The sequence below is a fragment of the Seriola lalandi genome, unplaced genomic scaffold, assembly GCF_002814215.2.
Source record: "Seriola lalandi dorsalis isolate HSWRI2012SDOR001 ecotype SW California unplaced genomic scaffold, Sedor1 jcf7180002054437, whole genome shotgun sequence".
NCBI lineage: Eukaryota > Metazoa > Chordata > Actinopteri > Carangiformes > Carangidae > Seriola > Seriola lalandi.
The window spans coordinates 264,181-291,166 of record NW_019524990.1 but is presented as its reverse complement, the minus strand read 5'-3'; the positions used below and the strand labels follow the sequence as shown (position 1 = coordinate 291,166).

Here is a 26,986-nt window from a genome sequence, read left to right as displayed (position 1 = left end):
CTCGCTTTTGTGTGTGTGTGTGTGTGTGTGTGTGTGTGTGTGTGTGTGTGTGTTTCCACTGCAATAACCCATGTTGTAGGTGTCATTTGGCAGCTGGTAAAAACAAAAGGCAGCAGTCATCTGTGCAGTGACGACCACGCTTCACTCTACTTCATAGTTAGTAGAGTGGTTAGTTTAGAGGTAGTTAGTTTAGTTAGTATTTTGATGATGGGCTTGAAAACTGTCTGTCTGACTAACGCAGCCCTCCCCTGCCAACTGCTGCCTTAATGTCCTCTAAAGGCATTTTAAATATTTAATGGTATTCAACACTTCAGAGCAATCAAGCATTTCATCTGACTTCTAAAAGGATTAAATCTGAGTCATTTGCAGAACTGTACATGCTGCCCCCACTTATTTAAATATAACCTACAAGCGTGGACGAGTGCAATCAACAATTCAGACTTGCCCTCGCTTTCTAAAGTATCTGCTTCATGTCCAGTTAAAGCTGGTTTCATGGTTTTGAGCCACAGCTGTCATTTGGAAAACAGGAAGTAGTCTAATACCCACCAGAACATAGACTGATGCCAGTAGGGTTTGCTGGCCCCGGTCATGTTCTCTCCTGCTAGTCTACCACTCACAACAGCGTGGTCGTGGTGCTCCACCCGTCTGCGGCCCAGTCTGATGTCGTAGAAACACGCAGCATCTCCTGCCTGAAACGAGGATATGTGACGGATTAGAACGTGTAATTATCATTCCATGTTTAATAGCTAATGAGATGGTTTTCATTAAAAAAAAAAAAAACATGACTTGAGTTTTCCTGAAGAGGGCACTATAATCAAAGGACAGACTGAAAAGGTCAAACACGTCCAACACTGTGTGTAAACAACATTAAACCTTCTTTTTAAATCCAGTCAATAATTTATCACTTTGCACCAACTTCCTTTAAAAGTAGGTGCTAACACGTTTCTCTGTGTTTAAATAAATACATGATTGACCAACTGGAAAAACAAGGGTGAGAGTTCATCTACACATCATGAGCTCAAGCCTTTGAAATGAACTAAGATCTAATGTTCAACATTAAGATTACTGCCACAACCAGTGATGAGTTACTACATCAGGTGAACGTGACAGACGGCCACAGTACTGTACAGAGGTGATGATGTCATCATACAGGTGGAGGGACGATCTGTCAGCTCTTCATGATGATGCTGACTGTTGTTACTGGAAGACCTCAACCACCTCATGAGCTTAAACTTACCACCCAAATATTGGACCTGGCCTGCAGCTCCGCATTGACCCGAAAACCACCAAAGTCAGAGTCCACCTCCAGACCTGCTGACTTAGCAAGGTCACAGTTGGGCTCCAAGCCAACAGCTGCAACAATGTGATCCGTTTTCACCTGCAAGGGCAAGGCACACAATAATCAGTGACTAATAAGTCTGTGGATTCCCTGAACTAGACATTACATGTGCAGATATGTGAACCTACCAATCGGCCATCCTTCAGCTGGATTTCTAATTTATCATCTTTGTAGTTTACAGATTTCACCAAAGCTTCAGAGATGATTTTTACACCCTCTAGAAAACCAAGGGGAGAATCTTTATAACTATTAATGAAAAGAAGATTTTTATTATATATGAAGAAAAGCTCCCAGATGAAATGAGGTTCAGACAAGCTACCAAGTGACATGAACCTTTCTTGACTTTTTCTGTTGTCCAGTTGCTCAGATACTCAGGCAGCACTTTTCCCATGTTGCCCTTCTCAGGGAACATCTGTATCACCTCCAGACCAGATTCAGTCGCTGCAAAGAGAAAAAACAACAGAGCATCAACTCACAGTTAAACATTGTCATCCTCATTTACTCTGTTCTGTCCTCTTGTCCAGGAGTCTTACATCTCCTGCCGAGGGCACAGGCCAGCTCGCTGCCCAGGAAGCCGCCTCCAATGATGGTGATGGAGCTGATGCTTCTGGAGACCTTGTCCAGTGATTTGAAGTCATCGATCTGTGGAGGAGAACAACTTTTTTTTTTTTTTTACCATCACTTCCACAGAATATGACACATTAGTGCTTTGCTTTGTACTACCAGAACAGAAACAGAGCTAACGCCCCCTTGTGGCGAAACACTGACCTTGCGGAACAAAGTCGTCCTCTTGGTCACGTCCTCTCCCGCTCTCTCAATGGCCTGTAGATTTCTTGGCATGCCGCCTGAGGACCAAAGTTCAAATTTGTTTCCACCAGGTGTAAGCCACATGCAGCGATGAATGCGTTGACAGTGACTTACCTGTAGCAATCAGACACTTGTCATATGAAATCTCAGTGTCATCGTCCAGTTTCACTTTGTTTCCTCTCACGTCCATGTGAATCACCTACAACAGATTCAATCATGTATTTGTTCTGGTCACATAAAAGTCTAAGAACATATTTACAACTTCTACCTTCAGGTGTGAATCTTTTCTCCAACTGCCAACATGTACTGTATCTAATCATGAAGTGCACACGCTGTAGTGTCTGATAGAAAACAAATACAAACTGACCTTTTTGCCTGTGAGAACAGCCACTCCCCCGTTTTCTGCACTATTGAATTCCTCTGGATGAATGTAGAATGATAGTGGCTGGAAGTAGATACTGGCAAATAAATAAAAAGATATTAAATGGATTGAACATTTTTTCTTATAACCTGCTGAAGTAAACGGGCAGCAACTCAAACTCAAACCAGCCAAAAGTAACAAGAAATCTGAACCAGTAACCTTAGTTGATATTATGACAACAAGTTGTAAAGACGCTGCATCCTTCAGGTCCAAATATCATTTACAACACAGGATGTGGTGCAACTTTTGTTTTGTATCAACAGGGGTTTGTTGTGACCGATGTGAGAAGAGGAAGTCAATGGTAACAGAGTGTCTAAGTGCTGCTGTGAACAGTGAATGATATCACAGTAATAACCACGCAACCATTATTAGAGAGAGACAGAGACAGACGTGCAACAGATCACCAGACAACACACCTTCTCTCCTTCCCATTCCACTGTTTGAATCGCAGAGTTTCTGTCACACCGGGGTCGTCAGAGAACCACAGCTCCTTCGACAGAGGAGGTCTCATGTATGGAAGGTCTGGCTCCTCAGTAACAATTAAAACCTGGTAGCACACATGAAAACGTTTAACGGAAAAACTCGGGTACAATGAGGTGGGTAAAGAAGTGAAAACAGAAGCCTGACTGACCCTGGCTCCGGGGTCTCTGGCTCGAATAGACCGGGCAGCAGCAAAAGAGGCGGTACCTCCACCGATAAGAAGGTAGGGGGCGTGTGACGGGACACTGGGAGAAGCAGGTGAGGAGTCCGCTGCTCGAGTTTGAGACAGTGACAGCGAAAGAGAGCAAGCAAGAGAAAAGCAATAAAGAGAGAAAGACACTGTCAGTACATGATCTTACATGTTCATCAGTGCCAGTTCATGACCTACACAAACACACCTGAAACAGGTAAATGGACCTGGTAAATAAAAGAAAGTCATTCCTCATGTGAGTGAAATTAACCTTTATCATTACAAGAACCCAAACAATGTGACAGAGACATTAACGAGCAGGAGGAAAAGCTGTAATGAGAAAACTGTTAAAATGTAAACAGAAGAGAAGGTTGTGTGAAATTAACATTAACATTATCAGAATGGGAGAAAGTATCGGTGCCTTCCCGCCCCAACCGGAGGTGGACTACGGTCTTACCACTCTCTGCCACGACTTCCGGCTGAGGCTCGGCCAGCACTGCTGCAGGCCTCTCTGCTGCTGCTGTAGGTTCTGTTAGTACAACCATCATTTCACCAGTTAAGACACAATCAACCCTCACATGTGGTAAAGTGCATCACTGGCTCCGTGCACAGCTCTGAATAAGTGCTTACCACTCTCCTCAACAGGTGCAGCTGGTACTGTTAGCTCAACTGGAGACGGCTCAGCTGGGAGTGCTGGTTCTGGTAGTATAGTGGTAAAAGTTACATAATGCCTCTAATGTGCACTAACCCCAATATGTAAATCCATCTTTCACTGAGACTCAGGTCAGAAGACATAAGATCTCCAACAGAATGAACAGGCCAGAGGGTCTGCTCAGGTCTTACCCTCCTCAACTACAGGTGCAGCAGGTGGCTCTGCTGCCTCTTCTGGGGAAGCTCCCACCACCGGCTCATCTGCTGTTGAAGCAATCCATAGTTTGGTTTAGACTGAGCTCTTTAGAGATCATTGAAGGGGGGACTGTCAGGATCCATGCATTTCTTCAGCTTTACCCAGGACTATTCTGCAGAGCATGCAAACTATCAGCACACTGACTGGAAGCTGCCCAGTTTGTTTCTGCTTGCACAGACACGTACTTGCTCACCACATTATACCAGCAGCTTCTCGGTTAAAAGCTTGTCAGCCTGCTGACGTTACTGCTGACTCTGTTCAGTCATCCACACGTAGATGTTTCTGATAGATATTCACCCAGTTATTAGTAATCCTCTACTATCAAATACAACTGCACTTATATTTGACAGAAATTTTACAATGGGGCTCAACATGCAATAATAAGTTTCATCAAGTGTGACTGCTAATGTTGACACACACTGTTGTTCACACGTACAAGTGGCTTTTTCCGACTTCTTGTTTAGATTAGAAACTATAATGTAATTCACATTACAGGACAGCTTCCAATCATGAACTATATTATCACATTATAGTTCACATTTAAAAAGTACTTCGAGTGCAATCCCAGGAAAAGTTTCACAAAGTACGACACATCCAGAGGTGAGCCCTCCATTTGACACATGTCCCTCACATGTGATCTTATGATAGAAACCTTCACAAGGAGCCGACACATTAGTAGAAACAGAAATATACAGTTCAAATGGAGGAGAGTCTGAAGCTACACTGAAACTGCACAAAGGGTTGATTTACAGAGAATAATAACATCAGGCAGAACACACTGATAATGACACATGCATCACTGAATACAAGAAGACGGACACATGCAACAAGACGTCACAGTTGATGCAGTAAACAGCTTCTGGATACAGACACCATTAACAAGTTAAACATACCCACCGGGCCTCGAGTATAAATCCTGTCATCACCATAACATTGTATTTAACACATCACTCAAGAGTCAGGTGTGGTCTGTTATCTTGCACTCACCTGACTTCACCAGTTGGTGTCACTGAATCTAACCTACAACACGTGTACAAAGTGTATCTGTACTTTTTCCTATAACTTTTGGTTCAAACAGGCTTCATAAAGGAGGCCCTTTATACACATGCATTTAGAAGTGTAGGACAGAATCAGACTACCTGGGAGTGGTTCAGCTGATTCACGGGGGGCCGCTGCTTCAGCGTCAGGGGCCGGAGGACTCGGCTCCTCTGATGAAAGTGCTGCTTGAGGTTTTGGCTCAGGGACGGCTGAGACAGAAATTAACAGATTGATCAAGCAGCTGTGAAGTGATCAACTTAGACTGATATTCAATATATCATGTGACATTCAGACAAGTAATTAATCAGAAACAGATCAGGGAGAAGACATTTGGTCACAAAAATAATTTAAATACAGTTTGTTTTGTCCCAACATCTGCTGTTTACAAGCCAATAAGGAGGAAGCTGCACTGTGCACTTCAGCTGATTTTACAGCAAAAACCCTTCAACTCCAATTTAAAAACAAAGAGTCACACAGAAAACACTATATATACTGTTATATCAGATGTCTGTAGCTCATAACAAGCTTTTTCTTCATTATCACACTGAATCATGGTTCAGTCTTACTACATATTAAGATATTAACAGGGGTCATAACAGAAGACATATAGTATTTAGTCAGACATAACTCACCTTCTGTCTCAGTGGCTTCTACAGCTAAAATAAAACAAAAAACAACAAAAACATATTCAAAATGTGAAATTCTTCATTGCAATCAGTCAAAGTTTTATTATCAGAAATACCAGTTATTAAAGACTCTCACCAGGAGGCTCTGACTGGGAGGGTACGGTTGTTTTTTGTGAGGCTGCTTTATGAGGTCTGGATGAAATTTCTGCCATACGTTCCATATATCTCTGTTGGTCTCCCTTTACGGTTCGGTAGGCCTGTGAAAACAAAAAATGCTCAAATCTGCCAATCAGATCCAGTTGACTGTGAGGTGTGAATATCTGAACAGGCAAACAATGTTTATATTCAAATGAACCCAATAACTTTTGATGCATGTACTGCATGTCACGACTCACATATATTCCCCCACCAAGGCAGGCAGCTCCGACTAGGAGGACGTACAGCTTATTTTCCCCTCCTCCCCCTGCAGACCCACTGGACATGTGGGCTGCTGGTACACGTACTGCACTGCCATTGGTCAACCCTGAAGACAGGAAAAAAATAAACTGCATCAAGTTCAGTTTTCAGAGTGTGTTGACTAACACACTGAACTTGGATTAACAGATTAAATCGGTCACGTTTGAAAATGACTTTAGTTAGTTCAGTAAAACACCAAAACAGGTGCATTTACCACAACTGGAGATCCTTTGTTTATGTTGATCATGCTGCAGCTGTCTGACTGACAACACAGCTGAATCACAACACATCACTGATCAGTCAGACAGCTTACTGCTATTTGGCTGACTGAAGAGTGAAGATTGGGCGAGACACAACAAGCATGACACCATGTGTTCCACCATCTTTCCTATAGTCATACCATGTGAAGAGGTGTTTAAATGCATGAGTTACTAGCTTGGTAACGATGTGAAATATGCAGACAAGCAATCTCAAAAGTTGAAGCTATTTGTGTAAATGCTGCTAGCTGTGTAATACATCTTGTAGGATCTGCCTGTGGATGTTGGCAAAGAAAACATGTCTCATTTTATGTCTTTCCTTGGGTATCGGTCAGGACCCACTCCCCCGTCTCCAGCTGTTTCAAACTGCTGCTTCTCAGTTTATTACAGGGACAAAGAGCCATGATCAAATCACCCTGCTACTTTCCCACTGACTCCCTGATTTAGAAATGATCTCAAAATGTCACTGCTCACCTTACAGGCCTTAAATCACCTTCTTCCTGAACACCTATCTGGTTTACTAACCAGGTGTGTGTCCTGTCCACCACTGATATCTGTTGGTGGATTCCAGCTGGGTCCTCCCAGGTTCAGCTTGTGACAAAAGGTGACGGGGCTTTTGCTATCAGAGGCCCCACCCTCTGGAACAACCTGCCTGTTGAAGTCAAACATGCTAGATCCTTTGCTGCTGTCAAAATGTTTGACATAGGTTGTTATTTAATCTGATTACTCCTATTCATTCAATCTTTTCTACCTTTATTAGGAAACATGTTGTATAAATAATTTATTATCTTTATTTTATTATATCACAAGATCCTCAATGTGAGCATCTTAAGCTGAATATTACATGTCAGCTTTTCAGCAGCTTTGACTTGACAATCCCCAGAATGAAGGGACTCACACACTTCAACAGAATCCCTGTCTGTTAATTGAAGACAACACACACACACACACACACACTCCTCTAATGACTCCGCACATGAGACAGTCCAGTCACCTATAGTCATGTACCGATTGAGTTTCTCCTGTCAGGGGCTGAAACAACAACAACAACACCGTGATGGTGGTCAAATCTGACGAGGTACAGAATATGTTGTAACACTGAACAGACACACTACAACCCGAGTGCTAACGTGGCGGGAACGTGTTTGACAGTGAAACATTTTATTCACTATCTGTCTGACAGACTGTAACTTCTACAACTAGTGAGATGCAGTATGGTTGAAGTTAGCAAATTATCGACATGTCACTTCTGCATGAAACTGTTTGCTAATTCGCTAAGTTAGCACTGTAACAATCAAATGTTCAGACTATAAACCAAGCTAGCGGACATTAACCTCCCTTAATAAACCGACACTGTGTGTAACGTGTGTTTAAATTGAGGCCAGCTAACCAGGAGACAGTCACTGTGCCTGGAGACTGACCTGCTCTTCTCACACTCTGCCGGCTCAGAGTTGATGAGTCTCTCGCCAGAGGAGCAAGCTTCTTCCACACAGTTCTACATTTCAGCATCGTGGCTTAGCTCCGCGTGACGGTTCCCGGTTCAGTAGCCGACTTGTCGGATAGGACCACTGGCTAGATACCGCTGATCAAGTCCTATAGACAGCACGTACTGACAACTAGCAGCACCGCGCTACACGCCAAGGCCAGACACAGGTCATACGTTTGAAGGGAATCATGGGTAATTGTAACGTCTCTTCGAACACGTCAGATTGGTCACCGCTAGAAAACGAAGGTAGGATAACGCCATTGACGGAAAGATGGCGGCAGCGGTGAGCGTGAGTTCGCTAAAGTCTCAAACGGATGGACAGGGTCTTGTTGTTGTGGTCGTGTTGTGACAGATCAGAGGATTTTACAGAGCTACAGTCACCAGCTACAGACTGAATGTTACTGCTTCTCACGTGAAACACACTCTCTGTTTTAAACTGTGTAACATCATGTGGCACCACTTTCCACCTCTGTTCTTCAGGCTCTTTGATGACTATCGTTAACTATAAACTGTAGTCGTAAACCCATTTCTTGTTCCCGACATTTCTGCAGTTAAAATGCAACCCAGGTTCACTGCTGCCCTCCACAGACGGTTGAATGTACTGCAACTCGATCAGGAGAAGTTTTCCAAGAAACCGAAACAACCGTCTGGGGGAGGTAACCGAGAAGAACAGCACATAATAATAACTTTTTGTGAGTAAATTAACCATAAACACATGAACATATAATATCAGTGAATAACAGGAATATATTAAATATATGTCACTGAAAACACAGGAGGTAAAAAAGTAGAACAAGAGAAAACTGCCCCTGTCATGTAAGTATTTATATCCATGGATTTGTATTTTAACTAAATTAAAACATTATTAATGTATGTGGGTTTAATATTAAGTAAATGTAGGCCATTGTATGTGGGTGTAATGTAAGTCATGCAGACAAATCTTCATTGGGTTTTCACTGAGTCATAATGTATGAATATGAAATTTACCAGTGATGTGATAAACTAGGTCACTATGTCGCCCTCTGGTGGCTACACTGAAATCTACAGAGGTGACATTGTGTCTGTTGACAGTATTTACTGACTGATTGAATATTGAGAGATCACACTGTTTCCCTCTGCAGTGGACTTCACATTGTGTCTGTGTCTGTTAAACTGTTCATGTTGACACAGCTGATTCTCCTCCTTAACAGTTTTATTTTGATATGAGGATGTATGTGCTTCCCTTCAGAGAGGAAATTTAAATGATTCGTGGGATGTCTTTGCTTTTACTGTCAAGAGAAGTTAATAATGAACTTCTCTCACAGGATAAAAGATCATTTGATGTAAAACAAGAATTTGTGTTGCTCTGTTGTCTTTTGTGTATTTCATTAGCTCATGTGTGTCTCATGTGTTCATAATGTATTCGATCACGTGACTGATAATCATGTTAAAGTTAGAATAATTAACACAAATTAGGGACTTATCTAGACTTAATATAACTGTACCCTACCTCTGGTTCTACCACTAATATTATGACCAACAATGCTACTATTATTATTAATATTAATATTGCACTCACACTATTATTAGTACTTTTACTACTAATACTCAGTGTTTATTTTGGGCCTATATCACATGTCATAGCATCATCTAAGTATCTTTGTAATGTCCATCAAAACTCAACAAGAAAATATATTCTACAAAATACACAAAAACAACACATATAATCAATTATAAAATAAAATGACTATGATTCATAATGAGTTCCTGATCCTCCAATCAGACGATAAGGATTTACAGTTCCTCATGCCCCTTCAGTTACTAAGAAACCAGCCTGAGGTCTGTGTTTTACTCTGTTTCTCTGTTAAAAGCACTTCTTGTTTCTGTAGAGTTGACAAACCACATAAAAAAACAAACAAATAAACAACATTACAACAGCAACATGAAATCAATAACACGTTCATCGTATTAAAGATAAGATCTTTGAACGACATGTGACTCAGAGTCTGTGTTATTCAGTAGGTCAATGCAACTCAAACCTGTCAAACCTCACGATTTGTTTTGTCTTCCCTACAGCCCAACATCCACTTGCCCCAAGCACTTGAGAAAATAAACATTATTCTCTCTTTCTCTCTCCCCTCCTCTGTCTCTCTATGTCAGTGTGATCAGTTTCTTGACTTCCTCCTTTGGAGTGGCTGGGCTGAATACCAGAACACAGGATATGCTTCGCAGTGCTCTCAGTTTCACAGCAGCAGCAGCAGGAGCAGCAGCAGCAGCAGCAGCAGCCGCCGTGAGGACGACACGCTCTGCAGTCAAGATGAGTGCTGGGGATGTGGTCTGCACCGGCTGGCTCATCAAATCCCCCCCGGAGAAGAAACTGAAGAGATTTGTGAGTAGGACACACTGGACACTTGTTTATGTCCTCTGTAGGAATGCCAGGTTGTGCTGTGTGCTGTGTGTGTGTGTGTGTGTGTGTGTGTGTGTGTGTGTGTGTGTGTGTGTGTGTGTGTGTGTGTGTTATGATGTGGAATGAGGACTTGGAAACATACTGGAGGCTTATCTGCTTTTGTTAAACTGAGCTGTAATTCAGTCTCCTTTGTATTGTCTTCCTCATTTCTATAAGCCACCTCACTGTTGTGTTGTTGTGGAGATACTTCAGAGTTCAAACAACAACCTCCAGTATTATGATAAGAACAACATGTCACACGCTGCAGTACTAAGTATATATACATAACTGCTTACATGGACATATAGAGGCTTCAGTGTTTTGTGGTTGTTGGGGTCATGTGATAATGTTGGCCACTCACTGTGCTGTGTGTGTGTGTGTGTGTGTGTGTGTGTGTGTGTGTGTGTGTGTGTGTGTGTGTGTGTGTGTGGGTGTATGTGTGTGTGTGATGACCGTGTATATTGTGAAACATGGAAAGCAGTGTCAGCAGCAGTCAGACTCTTCAGACTTCAGCGACAAGCAGAAATAGTCCAGCTCTGTGACGGCTGTTTGCACTTCCCCTGTGAACAGAGGCGGAGGAGGGCATTTATCAACAGCAGTGCAGGGAGGAGAGTGGATCGAGGTGTCAGTGTGCTGATGGGGGTTTGGGGCGGGAAATAGAAAGTTATTTTAGCACACCATGCAAATGTTGTTGATGACAGAGAACAAAGTAAATACATTTTTTTCAGACTGTTAGGAGGACAGGTTCACTATCTGCCTGATTATTCAAATGTCAGGTACAGACGATTATGGAAATGTCCATAATTGCTGCGTATGATGTCATCGGAAGAACATGAAGATCCTCGCTTAGTCACCACACCTGCTGCACAGGTGATGGTTGGGTTGCTGACTTTAGCTCTAGCTCCTTAGTTTTCCTTTCTTTTCACTTCATCCTCTCAGCCTTGGAACAACCTGTTGTCTCATTTTGTGCCAACATTACATCTCCCCTCACTGCCATGACAAATGTGTCTAACGCTCATCTGCTGTGTCCCATCCACTGCCTAGGGTGGTGAGGTCGGCCCTTACTCACTATTGTTTGTAGTCTTTTATCAAGATTTACATTTACATTTGAATGAATGAATAATTGAATGAATGTTCACCATCTGCTGAGGAAGACCATGAGATAAAGAAGGTGAAACCTTCTGACTTGCTCTGTATTTACTTGTGTTCTATTTTTGTGAAAGATCAGAACAAAAAAGACTCCATATAACATTAATTTATGTTATTAAGCTGAAGCTTAGTGTTTGATTAGCATCGCGTGTTTATACAACAACATATTTCAAGAGGACACATCTTCCAGATTCAAAACATCTATCAAATTTCCATCTAGTTTCGGTTTCCTCTTAACCTTGTTTTTGGCAGTAAGTGTGTGTGTCTAACCATTTCCTGGTGTGAACACATAAATTACCAACTGACTTGTGCAGGAGCGGATCACCTCCCATGTTATGCTTTTAGTTTTCACAGCACACAGAGCAGGATCCACCCATACCATGTACACAAAACCACAACAGCTTTACACCCAGCGTCACTGTAACCAATTCTTTTTAATCATTACTATTTTAAATAATAACGTTTAACCCCTTCATGACTAGCACCCTCTGCAGCGAGGGTTCAGGTAGATCTTTGGAGCTAGAAACAAAAGTGTTTAGTTTTCAGGAGGTTGTCAGTATGAAGCAGTGACCGTGTTGTATAAATACCTCTTTCGTTCGTGTTCGACATTTTCTGTTAAATACAGTGAACTTCCTCTTCTCTGTACTTCTGGGAAACTAGAGCTGAGGTTCCGCTTACTGACCATATCAAGACTTCGAGTTTAAAGTTGCTAGGTTAGGTGTTGTGAGCAGGAGCTGTGATCTAATTCTCATGACTGGTCATGACTAATTGTAGTCATGGGGGGAGGCATTACTGTTGAATCATGAAGCTCTGTGTTGAAAAGGAATAATATGATAGTGTAAGTTAAGACTCTATGATACACTGTTTGTGTCTTTCTCTTCAGGCGTGGAGGAAACGCTGGTTCGTGCTTCGCAGAGGTCGGATGAGCGGTAATCCTGACGTGCTGGAGTACTACCAAAGCAAGAACTCCAAGAAGCCAATCCGCACCATCGACCTGAGAGAGTGTGTGGTCGAAATGCTCAACGGACAACTCAGGATAAAGAGAGACTTCCATGGGAAGCACCTCTTTGTGGTGAAGACCTCATCTCGCATTTTTTACCTGGTGGCCAAGACTGAGGAGGAGATGAACAGCTGGATCAGTAGCATCAGTCAGATATGTCAGTTTGGGAGCCTGGAGGACGCAGGTAAATACACAGAGCATATACCTGTATATACCTACCTGTATGTACCTGTATATACCTGTCCCATTGAAAATCACAGTGTTACTGTAGATTCACTCCTCGGGTCCAGAAGAAGTTAGTGTCACTTGTCTCCACACAGGAAGTTGCGGAGTGAAAGTCAAACCTTGAATTTAGGTCAAAACAGACTGTTCTTTTTGTGCTTTGTGGTTTTGGTAAAACAACAGACTAGACCAGTTTCAAACATGCACAAGGTCTTTGCTGATCACTAACTCACATGATTTTTCAATACTGAAGTTCAATTCTCCAATATCTTGTGAAAACTGGGAGCAACTGGGGGAAAGTTGGGGCTGTCAACGTCCAGAGCTTTAACTGACACCAGTTTCAGACAACAGTTATACAATAATACACAAACTAGCTTGAACATTTCCATGGTGTGCCAGGTTTGAGTCATTTCAAGGAAGTGGTAGAGTGATGAACATGTTTTTATTTTTTATTTCAATATAGACAGAAAAATGTGCAGATGAAAGACAACGGACAGAGAGAGACAAAAAAATATATACATTTTAAATATTTTGAAGGTTAAGTGTCTCACAACATATTAACACGATTATATGGTGAACATGTACAATGTTTAGTTGAACTAGACATGAATATTTACCTTTTATCTCTCTGTATTTAATGGCTTCAACGGCCTTAAGAGAAGAAAAATACTGAAAACACAAAGGAACAGTCACTGAGTTTAGGAACCCATAGTTTTAAATTTTCATTAGTTTAAATGTCTTTGACCTAACAATCCTGAAGCCAGTTTTCTATTACAAATCAGTTATTTTTTCACACTTTCAATTTGATCAAATCACCGTGTTTGCAACCAAAAAGCCAAAGCTATTTTCAGTTTAATAGTTCTCAGTCTCACTGACTTAGACAATAGTGAGTCTTTCTGAACTTATTCCCGCTCATTTGGTGGAAGTGATTTCCCAGAATCCTGTTCCCATTGTGGCGGGTCTGAGAATTGACATAAAGCTGGACTAGGTCAGTAGTTTATATGAACTGAGACTGTGGCTCTGAAATGACGTGTATCTCAGCTGCTTTATCCCTTTACAACAAAACTCAATAATAATTTTATAAAATTTTCATGTGATATTGTTAAAAGAGTTGAAGAAATAAACAAACTCAGAATCACAGGATCTATTTTAGGATCAAAATGTAATGAGCCTCTCTTTAAAGCTGCAGGGAATCCTCTCTGAATGGAACCATTTCCCAAAATAAAATTCAAGGTAGTGAAAATAGACATGTGATACACCACAACTCCCTTCACTTCTGGGGAATGCCATGTTTTTATGGTTAATCCCAGTTTTTTTTTTAATCTAAAAACACCAGAGGGGAAATCCAGATTTGAAGAAGTAAATTTAATCAATCTGAATAATATTCGTTGAAGCAGCAAATTTCCTGACCATCAGCTGAAAAAAACATACAACAGTTTGTTGTGTTGCCTTCAGGTCGGTCAAACACATTTCTGTGTAACTGAGCTCTTAAACACAGTCACACATCTTCACACTGTGGTTATACATTTGATAAAAATCATATCTGCTGCTCTTTATCCCGCAGCAACAACAACCATGAGTAAATACAGCATTATAGTATAAATATGTTTTAACTCCTCTGGACTGTAAATGAATAAAGATGATATTTAAATTGTATATATATAAAAGGTGACCTCATATGTTAGATTATAGAATCTGCTTGAAGATGTTTCCTACAGTTTGTGTCATGCAGTTTAATGTTGCAACTGGAGATAACAGCAGATCAACAGAGCACTGAGGTCACCCTCAAATGAGCTGATAAATAATGAGATTTTATTGCTTCCGTGAACATACGCTGGGGATGAATTAGATACCATCTTCTGTGGGTTAATTTTTCTTTGTATAACATTAAAGTTTTCATTTAATTCCTTTAATTGGCAATAAAAGCCCCTGTATTCTTGTGTTTTATATCCCTATATTTACATTTCTTTTGCTGACACATGATCACAGTTTTTTCTCAGGGTAACGCTGCTTTGACCTTTGCACAAAACATCACTGTGTTTATGCATCTGAGGCAAAAGCAAAGACTTTCTGTTAGAATATTATCATCTGTGTGAAGGAGATAGAGCAACGGCAGACAGCTGCTGATATGCTGCCCTGCATGTTACCATAAATCACATGCTAAGTTGTATTCCTCACACTGAAGTGATGTCGCTTTAATCTAGAGCTTTCAGACATCAGATTCCACCTGGATCTGAAAAGAGCTGTGTGACAGGGCATCTCAGGAACTCTGTCAGGGAATATAAAAGGTTGTTCTGCAGCCACAAGAGAACACAAGCATCTGTTAAGGAGAGCAAATGTTTCATGAGAACATGCAAAGACTTTTTCTCCCTCGTGGCTCTGAAGCCTTGACTCAGTGGCCTTGGGTGAAATGGAATGAAACAAATTTCTGAACGAGGGCCAACCTGAGAGAAAGATGGAGACGATATAAACAAAAGAGGGAACAGGGCTCGTGTGTCTACTTTCAACCTGCCTGTATAAAATACCCTTCCTCTTTTCAAATTCACCTGCTCCATTTACAGCACATTCTGAGAACAGGCCTGGAGAAACCTGCCTGTGTGCTTGTGTTTGGTTTGTGTGCCAGTGTTTGATGGCAGTTTTCTTATCTTACTCGGGGTGGGTTTAATATTTCTGATGTTCAGTGCCCTTCTCCCCTCCTCTACAGAGAGCTCAGAAGAAGGCTTTCCTCACACCCCCACCTCCCTGCAGAGATCACCTGACAGCTCTGACCGAGCGTCTGTATCAAGCCAACCAGACTCCAGTCATCCCCTGGACTACCTCTTTCTGTCACAGTGTGAGACAGGGACTGCAAGCACTAGTAGGTACGTATAGTCTGTAAAACCCTCCACACAGGATGAAATAACGGCAAGTTCATGTCTGACAAATGTTTCCATTCTTTCTGTATCTGTAGACATGACAGCTTTTCAAACTCTGAGATCTCTCTGGAGCAGAAGTCCTCAGACGACGCTATCAAGGACATTGTCCCCTCACCTCTGTACACTGATTCCTCTCCATCCCTCTCTCACGCAAGCCCCAGCCCTTCTCTGTTCCCCCATGGAAAGCTGACTAACCCTCCTTTCAGCGCCCCATGCACCTCCATGGCTCTACCGTCATCCTCTTCCTCTCCTCTACGTCACTCTGCCATAAGTGTCTTCCAGTTTGACAAACCATATTCTTCTGCATCGTTTGAGGTGACGAACGATAGACAAACACCTCCTCCGCTGCCACCCAAGCCAAATCACCTGTCAGAGCAGCTCAGTGATGAGGGGGCTCACAAGCAGAGGGCGATGAGTGTCCGCCATTTCTCAAGTCACGCTGCACTCTTTCCCCGGAGGACGTCTATGTCGAGCCTGGACCATTTCAGAATGGGTGAATCAACAGAAACACATCCTCACAGTTCAGAAGCAAAGCCATCCAACACAGTGAAACATAATCCTGGTGCTGTTATGATAGGGAAGCATACGGATTCATGTCTTCTGCCTCTGAAAGTAAACTGTTGTAATAATATACCTTGTTTTTGTTCTTTTTAGGAGATGCTGAAAGCAGGTTGATGAGGAACAGAAGGCAGAGTCTCAATTTGGTAAGAAAATAATCAACAGCAGAAAAACCCCAAAACAAAAAATAAATAAAAGACACAAAAGTGTATTGATTTCCTCATCTAAGACTTGGCAAGAAAGTGCATTTCCCAAAACGTCATACTATTCCTTGAAAGCCACTGTAGGATCAAAAATGTACACCTTAACCCCCCATAGTGGTAGTCTTATTTTTATAAAAAAAACAAAAAAAACAAACTCACATCATTAAACTGAATAAATGCTCCAGTTGGACCAAAATGACATCATTGTGCACTTGTTTGATCTCATGACCCTTTGTTTTTCAGCAGCCTTGTTTAAATACCAAACAGGTTCAAAGTTACCAGGATGAGTCATATGTCCCTATGGCTTCTCCCTCTGCCTCTGTTTCCACGTTTGAATGTGATGGTTACATCCCCATGAGCCCCAGGACTTTCTCTTTCCTCAACCCACACTGTAATGTAGAATCCTCCACGTCGCTCAGCTCACTGATGTGTCAGTCTGGAGATCTCGCGCCACCTCCAGTTCACCGGCACCTGAAGCCTCGCTTGAGGAGAGGTAAGTCATGACGTGCCTGAGCTTTTACTTCGTGTAGGGGGGGGGGGGTCTCAAATATGTTTTGGAGTATGGGGTGTTTGGAAAACTTTAAACTGGCTCTATAGATGTTCAACTGAAAATGGTGATGATTTTGATCACATGCTGATTTATAGGAAACATCAGACACACTGACCTTTTTCCTCACAATGATCTTTACCCTGTTTGGAAACTGACCTTTCTGTGGCACATGGAATTATAACCGATCTAATGACTGTGTCCTTCCTCTATTCATAGCTCGACCTCCGCCTCTAGACTTAAGAGGCCTTTCTACCATCACAGAGTGTCCCACTCATCTTCCTCTGAGCAGAGCAATGACCGAATCATGGTGAGATTCACAACAAGTCCTCCAATCCATACGAGCATGTCGGTCGTTTGTGTCTTCCCTCATGAACGACCCAGAGGGATGTTTCGTAATATAGCGCCCCTACTGGTTTGCGAGGAGCAAGCCTCTGATGCGATCCATAGGAGTGTCTCCTCAAATAGCGCCCCTACGACTGCATGACTAACGGAACTCGGTTGTCATGGTTACCATAATAAACAAAGCAACTTTAACGAGAGCGGCGTACCGAACGTTGCAGTGGTTACTGTAATAATACGCTAATGGCTTGGTTAGGTTTAGGCACAAAAACTACTTGGTTTGGGTAAGTAAAAGATCATGATTTGGGTTGCGATCAGTACTTCCTCAACATCAGACGACCTTTGTTGTCATGGTTACAATAATAACAACGAACGGCCATGGATAATAGAAACAATATACACTACTGGTTTCGGATGGGAATCGAACACCGATGTTCTATGTTGCATTGCTGCGTTTTGTTAATCCACCCACCCACTCCAACACCCTCATAACGCGGACTTCGTCGCTCTTTATACTACGTCACCGCACTTTTCCCTTTACTCCTGTCTTAATTACTACGACCATTAGATGTCGCCTAATAACAAAACGTAACTGTGGGTCATAATAAACTTCAGTTTTTCTACAGATCATTCCCTAATACCTGTGTTTTGTTTGTGGGACTACCTTTTCTTATAACAAGATCTCATTTATTCTCAGATTTAATATTTGTATTGTGTCAAATTAAAGATCATCGACCTTGGTTATAAACAAGTATATTTTCTCAGCTCAAGGAAAATTTCCTGTTACTCAGTTTCTGTAAAACCTCAGTTGCTCACTAATCTGACATTGATTCTTCCTGTTTTTTGTGTAATTGCAGCTTTTCAGTGGATTGTTTACTTCTTGAGAGAAAACTTGACAATGGGTACATTCCAAGAGATGAAGACACAATGGTAACATTTCTATTCACAGTATTGCAAACACACTCCACACAATACATAGGTAGTGTACAGACAGACAGTTTTAAGTCTATTAATGAAGTCAATTCAACCAGGTTTTTTCTGTGTTTCACTCAATGCATCATATGCATCAAACATATTGTACGATACAACCTGATGTGGCTTTCATGGCATAAAGAGAAGCTGGATTTCATTTTCTCTCTCCTAGACATTACTGATAATAACTCATCAGAGGAAGCTGCTATGGTGATAATGTACTTTCACTGTGTAGCTTATCAAGTCATGCAGCTTGTATCAACACATGAATCATTTACTCTTCACCTACAACTGGCCTTCAAAAAAAAATAAATAAATAAATGGAACTTAAATGGCACTTTCCGCACCATATCTAAAGTCACACTGAGGACCTTCCTGGCTGTGAGCACTTGTGAACACAGTGTGAACAATATAATAGCATTTCTCTGCAGTGAAGTTTGAAGAAAACCATATCAGTCCTGTGTTGCTGAGCTGGGCTCTCCTGAAGTCATTTCCTGTTTTCTCAGCTCAATTTGAAAATGATGTCTTAGATGTCTTAGACCGCTTTTTATTTACTCCATGATCAGACACTGTCAGCATTGTAACAGCTAAAATGTCGTATTAATGATCTGTTTTCTGTGGCTGACAGGAGTCAAGGCAACAGTTCTATCACACTTCTGATGGAGTGGTTCAACCCTGGCCGAAAAAATCAAACATTGATTATTTGTCCCTGGATTTCAACTCTGCATCCCCCTCTCCTGTGCAGAAGGTTTGTTACCATCAAATGAATGACAGACATGGACTGTGTTTTGCTCCATTGTACAAATGGAGCCTCTGTAGACACTAACCAACTCACACCATCTGAACAGTACAAGCTTCATATGTTGAAGAGAGATAAATGACCCTTTGACATTGTAAAAGGAATTGTCTTGTAACTGACCTCAGCTCAGCCACACTTAGCAGAGCTACACCATTACAATCACTACTTACTTTTAGCTCCACTGACCCTTTTCATTACCTTTTAAATGACCAGATCAATGCTAAGAACTTGTCCTGTATAAATTGCACGCTACGTACATGTGATATCATGTTGAAGCAGCTTATGCAAGAATGCTATTGTTACTGAAGAATTGAATGTTGTACATTACATCACTTACAATGAGAAATGCATGATCCACAATTTGTAAAGCAAGATCTCTCCCTGTTTGTCTAGAAGCCTTTTCTGTCTGACGAGCACAAAGTGGATTACGTTCAGGTGGATGAGAAAAAGACTCAGGCACTACAAAACACCAAAATGGAGTGGACGGATGTGCGGCAGTCAAAGACATAAATGAAAAATACATCAGGAACACTTGATTTCAAGAAGATCAGCAATAACACCAGCAAAGAGGACATTAATGAAGAGGACCAAAAACATTTCAAAAGCACTTTGAAAAACAGCATTGACATTAAAATGTACAAGAGTAAATAATAAGCAGTTAGAGACTTGTTATAGAGGAAACACAAAGTTGCACTGTAAAACTAAGTTAAGCATCAGTAGATCTGTAAATACTGCCTGATCATGCACTCATTTTTACTGTAGCATAAGGTTTGACCAAATTTTGCAAAGAGCATCACATTGCCTCATTGTAAAAGAATCTTGCTGTAAATGTATGTATTATAATTGTAAATGTAAAGAAGAAAAATATTTTAATGATAAAAAGTTTTTAAAATCTTTCTCTCCCTCATTATGTATCATGAACCAAAATGATCCATCTTTAACTTCCTCCTCCTAAAACCCTCAGATCTGGTTTGAGTTTCATAAAAGACATAAAATTATTATTTCTCAAAACGCAGCATTCTTCAAGCATTAGCAAGAATATCTGTTTGCAGTGTGTGTGTTTTATTGAAATAATAATCCATTGAACATTCAAAGCTTTGAGAACAGCAAATGTTTATGTCTGAGTCCAAATAATTAACAAAATAAGTAAAGGATTTTATTTAAAGTGTGATTAAGTCCTCACTACAGTTAACACATACTTACAAATACTTGCCATGGATTGTACTTTAGCTTCTTACTAGTCACCATTTATGCATTTTGAATATTTAAATAAGACTCCATTGACACTAACTGCTGTCTGTGAGAGCACTGAACAGCACTCTGCACTACACTCAAGTCTTAAGAAAAGAAAAACAAAATACAAATGGCAATCACACCAAATAATAATAACAATAATAATGATCATAATCATAATAACAATACAGCAAAAAAAAATACAGTAACTTAAAACCATTTACAATACTCATGTTTTTGAAATGTAATATTTGTGAATAAAAGAAAAATCCTATTATAATCGTTCGGAATGATGGTTACGTTATAAAACATGTCACACACATGTTGCGTCACTAGTGTGCGCCGAGAGGAGAGTCTCTAAGGAGTATACCTGTGTGTGGAGATGAAGTCAGCGTCCAGCATTGAAACGCTGGGCTTTTTGTCTACATATGTGGCTGAAGTAGACTCGTGAATCCAGAGGTGTGCTGCTGTTCACTGTCACATTCACATCACAGCCACTAACTGTACGACCCACACCGGAGAGAAGCAGGGACGTTGTTAGCAAGCACCGCAGCTAGCTAACAAATGAGCCCGTGTCTGGTCTGAGCTGCTCCGGGGCCGAGTCGACCACAAGTCGAGGTTAGTTAGGACCAGAAGCTCTGTGCTGAGAGGAAGCTTTGGCTTCAGGTGGAGAAATCAACTCCGTGCTGCAAGATCGTGGCTGTATTTGGTAAGTTTGTTTACTGTGTGACTGTTGGCTAACCAGGCAGTGTCGGCTTGTGCTAATGTGGCTTGTAGTTTGTTTCTAAATGAAACAGGTCTCAGTCTGTGACGGTTGTCTACGTGGACCATAGTTAGTGTTAGCTGCCCGCTTCCATAAGACTTTCATTTCAGAGCAGCACAGCAGAAGCATAGTGACAGACAGGTCAGCACTGTGAGGAAACACTTGTCTTTATGCTTCTCTTGAATACATTCAAGTTACATATACATTATGTTACAGTTTTTTTTATTTTATTTTATTTATGTATTACAATAAACAGATATGCAAGACAAAGTATGGGGATGGGCTCTGTATATGCAAGTTTTAAGTAATGCACTAACTTGCAAAGGAGTTTAAGCTAATTTCACTGGTCTGCAGTTTTACAGTCGTGTACACTTTCTTTGTAGATCCCCACAAAACAACACAAACATTTATGACATAAAAGACAGTTCATGAGGACCTGTGTGTACAGTAGGTGCTAAGACAAAATGTGACTATGTTTCTATGCCACAAAACCTCAGAGGATGGCAAAAGTAAAATAGGGTATTTTGCGCATTAGAAAAACCAACCTCTAATAGAAAAATAAAGTAAAATTCTGCAATTTATTTCCATTATATCAATATGGCCATTGATCACTGATGTTGATCTCAACCTTCTCAATACAGGGCTCACATCGGATGGAGGACAAATTCACTGCCATCATCCTACCAGCTGATTTTGAACATTCAGCTACTATGCCCTCTGCTGAACTGCGTTCGTAAGTGTAGCAGCCATGGCTTCTCTCAAGGTAGACGAACTACCTGGAGACACCAAGGATTTAGCTACAGTCTCTGGACAGGTCTCTCGCTGTGGCCCCGATGACATCATGGAAGAGATTCAGTCGGACGCACTGAATGCCACGGTGAAACCTCAAAAATCTGGGAAATTTAGGAGGACTGCCCTGACATTTTTTGGAGTTCGTAAAAGCATCTGTATTTTACCAAGTTTTTTTAGTGGAAGGAGTAAAAATCAGAATAAGTGGTCCTCTAAGAAAGGAATCCCCAAGAGCAGAACACATGATGGGCTGAGTAAGGTTAGTCATGATGACAGTCTGAGAGGTAGATACACCTCAGCTGGAGACTCTGAATACCACAGCCAGAGGGACTGTTCTGGAGAGCTCCGCAGTCACTGCCACAATGAATGTAGTCACCCCACTGCTGACCAGAAATCATTGACACTCGGCCGGCAGAAAAAGGGTTTGAGGAGTCTGTTTCACAGTTTTAAGCATCACAGAAACCATAGAAATTTTGGATTGGATAAAACTGAGATGATTGCATTGTCAACCCCTCACTGCAACAAGGAGGTGCCTGTTGTCCAGGACAACACCAAGCTGTATGTCACAGAGTGCCTGGGATCTGAACCTGATGTGCCTGATTTTGCAGATGTTCTGTGTGATATTTCCATTGGTCCTGAATGTAGTGATGTTGATGCTACGGCATTAGAGAAGAGTGTGGGGCAAGAAAGCCCAAGGTCTGAGCTTGATGATCAGATGTGTGATGATCACGTGGAGGAAATGAATTTGATGGCTGTAGTTTCCAGTGATAATGAGGAGACTCCTCGAGGACACAGCAAGCCTTGCCTCAAACTTCAGATGACGTCTGAGCCTGAATTGAAGTCTGAAACAGCTGCTGGTTCCTCAGATCAGCTAAACCTGATTTTTGGAGACGTTGCGTCATTGAAGAGCTTTGATTCGCTCACTGGCTGTGGGGACATTATTGCAGATCAAGAAGATGACAGCATCACAGAGAGCACGGTCTCTGGAGAAAGGAGCAGAAATGGAGGAAAGAGGGCCTCTTGTTATCTCACTTATCAGGGCGGCGGTGAAGAAATGGCCTCACCTGAAAATCTGGACGAAGAGTGTCTTCAAGATATCTGGGGAAATGATGCTTCAGAAGAAATCTGCTGCACTTGCAACCAAGACCACACAGATATGACTGCTGAGCTGACGAGCTCTCACAATATGGATTTATTGAACAGTAACAGTGTACAGCAAGCCAGTGGCATGGACACCTCTTCCATTGCTGATGTATTAACTCCTCAAAGTGAACATCAAGAATCCGTTCCCAACAGTGATGAGGGCTATTATGACTCAACGACCCCGGGGCCAGATGAAGGGCAAGAAAAAAGTGACAGACTGAGGACAGAGAGATTACCCAGGGACAGTTACAGCGGTGATGCCCTCTACGAACTTTTTGCACCTGATGAGAGTCTCATCAGTCCACATTATGAAAATAAATCTAAACTGCCTGGGTCAAAACAGTGCGAGTATTTAAGTGATCCAGTTGATGTGACAGATTCTGCCTTTGTGCCAGAAATGAATCGATTGCAAATAAGTGGTGAATTGTATGAAGTTCACGATTTTCTAGGGAACAGTAAATCCCCAGAGCTGGCTCAAAATGTGTTTATTCGGCAAGAAATCGGCTTGAATAAAAACTGTAATATGAATTCAAAACCGCAAGCATCAGGCAACAAGAGTAATGTAGAGCCGGATGTGTTTGATGAAAAGGGAAATATGCCTCCTACAGAAAAAAGAACAAAATCCATTGATGCTGACTGTGAGAAAAGGCATAGCAGCGTGTCATTCGGAAGCGCATCTGACCCCAATTTTGAAACTTTTTGTGAACCCAAAGAGCAACATATTGAGGAAAACAAGCCTGTGGCTTTACCGTACAGAAATATCAATTCTCAGTCTCCAGACTGTAAAAATGATATGGATGATGGGCAAACTGTGTGTTTCTCACAAGCACTTGTGGACTACACAAAACACTCGCAGATGCTGAGTAACTTGCACAACAGTGTGGATGATTTGGAGTCAAACTCTGCCTTCACTCCAAATATGGAGGCCTTACCTACTATAGTCACATTTGATGTAGTGGATATGCATAATGAGGGTGAATATGACGAGCAGATTCACATGGAACTAGAGGAGGACATTTCATCGCCCTATCAGGAATTTGAAGAGAGCTACCTACAGAAAGATGCATTTGCTGAACTTGACTATCAAATGTTAGACCTGTACGAACAGAACCTGATCAGTAACACATGGGCAATAGCTAGTCTCCCACGGCACCTTGGCCTTACAAGAGTCAGCCAGTCCATGTCTAATCCATTGTCTCTAGACAGGAGAAGTAGGTCTCTAGACACAGAGAGCCTCGAGTTGAAGATGCCTGACACATACAGAGAGGAAAGAGCTACTACGGTTTCTTGTCCTCAAACTGAAAAGGACTCTGAAAGAGACTCATCATATTACAAAAAGAATGTACTCGTGTCTGCATCGGACATTAAAGACAGTAGTAGCATTATGGCCTTATCATGGCAAACAAGGTCAGAAATGGCTTTAAGCCTTCCCCTGGCAGATGGGGAAATCACTGAAAAAGTACAAAGTGTGAGTCAAGCCCAAGTGAAACACAAAATATTTTCTACTTCATCCGGCGGTGATTTTTCTGAAGGTAAATCACAACGTCTCTGCTCTGATGTGTCAGACAGAGTGTCCTGTGATTTAATGTCTCAGAGTGCAGAACTCTACAAGAGACAGTGTCACCTTCCTTTACAATCAGACTCTCGTTTACCTCATAGCACCTTTGTTTATCCTGGAATGGTGGAGGAGGTATTGGATGATATTGACGATGATGTTTTTTGTAAAGCTGCCACTGATTTGCGGCCCTACAACCAGTGTGGTCAAAGCAGACCAGCGGCTAACAGGGAGGGAACATCTCATACTGGGAGTCCTTTAAACACAGGTTTGAAGGATGAAATGGCCGTCCTCAGTGAAACAAGAATGCCCAGGGAGGTAGCCTGCAACAAACACCCCGAGATAACCTTTAATTGAAAGGCTATTAGTCATGCAGTTGGCTTTAAGATCACATGTGTATGTGCCAATGAGTGCTTTTATGTTCCACCCAAAGGAGTAACTGTTGCTTCATTTTTACTTGCACAACTGATTCCTTTGAGAAGTAGCTGTACACTGTGATAGACAGGACACTAATGAAAACGTGAAGTTGGTGCATCATGCTGCGTCATCTACAACAATGGGAATTATTGGGAATTGGAAAGGGATTTTCTGCATTTGCACAGTAACAGTTGCTTGTCTCTCACTGATCACATACTGTCAATTCACTGAAGGTATTTAAGGGAGTAAATGTTTGATTTGCATTTGAATGGCTCACAGATTCATCTCATTAAGCTGTTGAATATTACTAGAATGTGTTTATTCATATGTAGCCTCAGTATCCAGGTCTCAATAGTAATGCCACACTTAGATTATCATTAGCCTGGTTTCCATAGCACAGCTGAACAGTGCTAGCCAATCTTGCTTACTTTGCCAGTTGCCTCTGAACACATGTATGCTCATGCTTTAAGTGCCAGCTTATGTCTGTGTTTACTGCTTTTTCACAGCCTCTGTTTGCTCCAGTAAGGTTAATGTGAGCCTGTCATGATGGAGGTTTGTAACTGTTTTCTTGATTTACCTCATTTCAGACCAGATTGGGTTTAGGAAGCAAAATGACGACGAGTATCTCAGAGGGGAGTATCTCACCATAGAAAACATGTCTCTTTATCTTCATGGGTTATATTTGAAACGAATTAAGCTAAATTAATCTTTAACAGGAAATGTCCAGATGGGCTGTTGTTTAATTTACATACTGTAGACAGCTGTGCAAGGCAAGGCCACTTTATTTGTGTTGCACATTTTACGTACAGTTCCTCTAGGTATGAAAGTGCTTTACATGAGACATATAGGAAACAGTCAGAGTGAAATATCTACAAAATGGTAAATCAAAGAAAAAAAACTAATAATTATCATTTGTTTCTCACCAGACAGTTTGGCCTCTCTGTAGTTGCTGTTTTTCTTTGGTCCTATTTTCCAGCAGTTGAGCGACCTGTGAAGTGCAGAATTCTTACTGATGACGCACTCCATTATTGTGTTACTGTACCTTAATGAAAAATCTGTTTGATTTAGTTTTGGAGTTGAAATGATATGTTAAAAAAGATAAACTGGTAATTTCACCCTGTATCATTTTCTTGTGAATTTAATGTTTGATTGGTCAGAGGTTAAAGTGTCAGATCATGTAGTTTTTTATGGCGTAATATTGAACAAATGTCAAAACATGTATTTATATTATCAGCTATTTGTATACTGTAACATTGTATTTAGAATGGTTATTACAAATTGGCAATATTGGTTTGTTTAAGTTTTCTTTTTTTAATTTTGCATTTTTTTTAATTGTCTGAAAGTTAATCCATGTTATACTACAGGAGTCCTCATACTGTTACAGTCTATCAGAGTAGAACACTGCCTTACACTAAAATAAACATGACAAGACATCATCTCTTTCTTGTTCCATTTTCTTTCATTGTGCCTGTTCGGGCTGATTGGGGAGCTGAAGTTTCTCCCAGCATCAATGGGGGCCAAAGGCAGGAAACCATGACAGATTAGTGGTTAAATTTACACTGGCACTTTGGAGCACTTCAGAGTTTCCTGTTCACCTGAACACCTGTGGAGAACGTGGACAGAAAGCCCCTGGTCTGGTTCAAGACTGACTGGAAGTCAACACAAAGCTCCTGAGCCACATGATGGTTCGCAATTTGGAAATATTGTGTGTGCATGAACATTTAACACACGATTTATTTAAAAGTGCATGACTACTATAGTCTGCCAGACTTCTGTATTTAAACTGAATGGGACTTACTCTTTTGAGTATGGAGCGAGTCATTCAAGCGGGTTTAACTATTGTGGACTTAAATACATTAGAATTTATATCCCAATTTAAGTTCATAACGTTTTTCCTATTACTACCCCTGTCTGTCTGTCTATCTATCTATCTTCAGAGGGCAGCAT

The 26,986-nt window shown here is 41.3% G+C and overlaps 3 protein-coding genes across 6 annotated transcripts in view; 2 read left to right on the top strand and 1 right to left on the bottom strand.

The window, feature by feature from the left end:
• Positions 1–8,185, bottom strand: part of aifm1 (apoptosis inducing factor mitochondrion associated 1) — a 9,207-nt gene extending 1,022 nt beyond the window's left edge. Inside the window, exons 1-18 of the mRNA XM_023410766.2 lie at positions 7,943–8,185; positions 6,204–6,331; positions 5,945–6,065; positions 5,815–5,838; positions 5,284–5,391; positions 4,081–4,152; positions 3,868–3,936; positions 3,695–3,766; positions 3,199–3,317; positions 2,984–3,114; positions 2,514–2,604; positions 2,261–2,345; positions 2,108–2,184; positions 1,873–1,981; positions 1,673–1,780; positions 1,468–1,556; positions 1,238–1,378; positions 516–689 (exon numbers count right to left, since the gene is read on the bottom strand). Coding sequence (XP_023266534.2) covers positions 516–689; positions 1,238–1,378; positions 1,468–1,556; positions 1,673–1,780; positions 1,873–1,981; positions 2,108–2,184; positions 2,261–2,345; positions 2,514–2,604; positions 2,984–3,114; positions 3,199–3,317; positions 3,695–3,766; positions 3,868–3,936; positions 4,081–4,152; positions 5,284–5,391; positions 5,815–5,838; positions 5,945–6,065; positions 6,204–6,331; positions 7,943–8,030 — 1,806 coding nt within the window. The 5' untranslated portion in view covers positions 8,031–8,185. The remainder of the gene's footprint in view (positions 1–515; positions 690–1,237; positions 1,379–1,467; positions 1,557–1,672; positions 1,781–1,872; positions 1,982–2,107; positions 2,185–2,260; positions 2,346–2,513; positions 2,605–2,983; positions 3,115–3,198; positions 3,318–3,694; positions 3,767–3,867; positions 3,937–4,080; positions 4,153–5,283; positions 5,392–5,814; positions 5,839–5,944; positions 6,066–6,203; positions 6,332–7,942) is intronic.
• A 407-nt stretch (positions 8,186–8,592) lies between these two features.
• Positions 8,593–20,033, top strand: gab3 (GRB2 associated binding protein 3). 4 transcript variants are annotated; one of them, XM_087175260.1, is made up of 11 exons: positions 8,593–8,699; positions 10,147–10,375; positions 12,465–12,765; positions 15,508–15,664; positions 15,754–16,211; positions 16,373–16,422; positions 16,726–16,972; positions 17,246–17,336; positions 18,226–18,298; positions 18,969–19,088; positions 19,536–20,033. In XM_087175260.1, exons 2-11 carry the CDS (start codon positions 10,208–10,210, stop codon positions 19,647–19,649), a joined length of 1,779 nt encoding a protein of 592 aa, XP_087031386.1. In that variant the 5' UTR covers positions 8,593–8,699; positions 10,147–10,207; the 3' UTR covers positions 19,650–20,033. The 4 variants fall into 4 exon arrangements, with proteins under 4 accessions (XP_087031386.1, XP_087031385.1, XP_023266524.2 ...); XM_087175259.1 differs by having other exon boundaries at positions 16,723–16,972; XM_023410756.2 differs by having other exon boundaries at positions 8,598–8,699; positions 16,723–16,972; positions 19,533–20,033.
• A 693-nt stretch (positions 20,034–20,726) lies between these two features.
• On the top strand, positions 20,727–26,475 carry LOC111658304 (APC membrane recruitment protein 1-like). Its single transcript, XM_023410774.2, has 2 exons — positions 20,727–21,081; positions 21,777–26,475. The coding sequence occupies exon 2, from the start codon at positions 21,884–21,886 to the stop codon at positions 24,977–24,979; it is 3,096 nt and encodes a 1,031-aa protein (XP_023266542.1). The 5' UTR covers positions 20,727–21,081; positions 21,777–21,883; the 3' UTR covers positions 24,980–26,475.
• Positions 26,476–26,986: the final 511 nt, after the last annotated feature.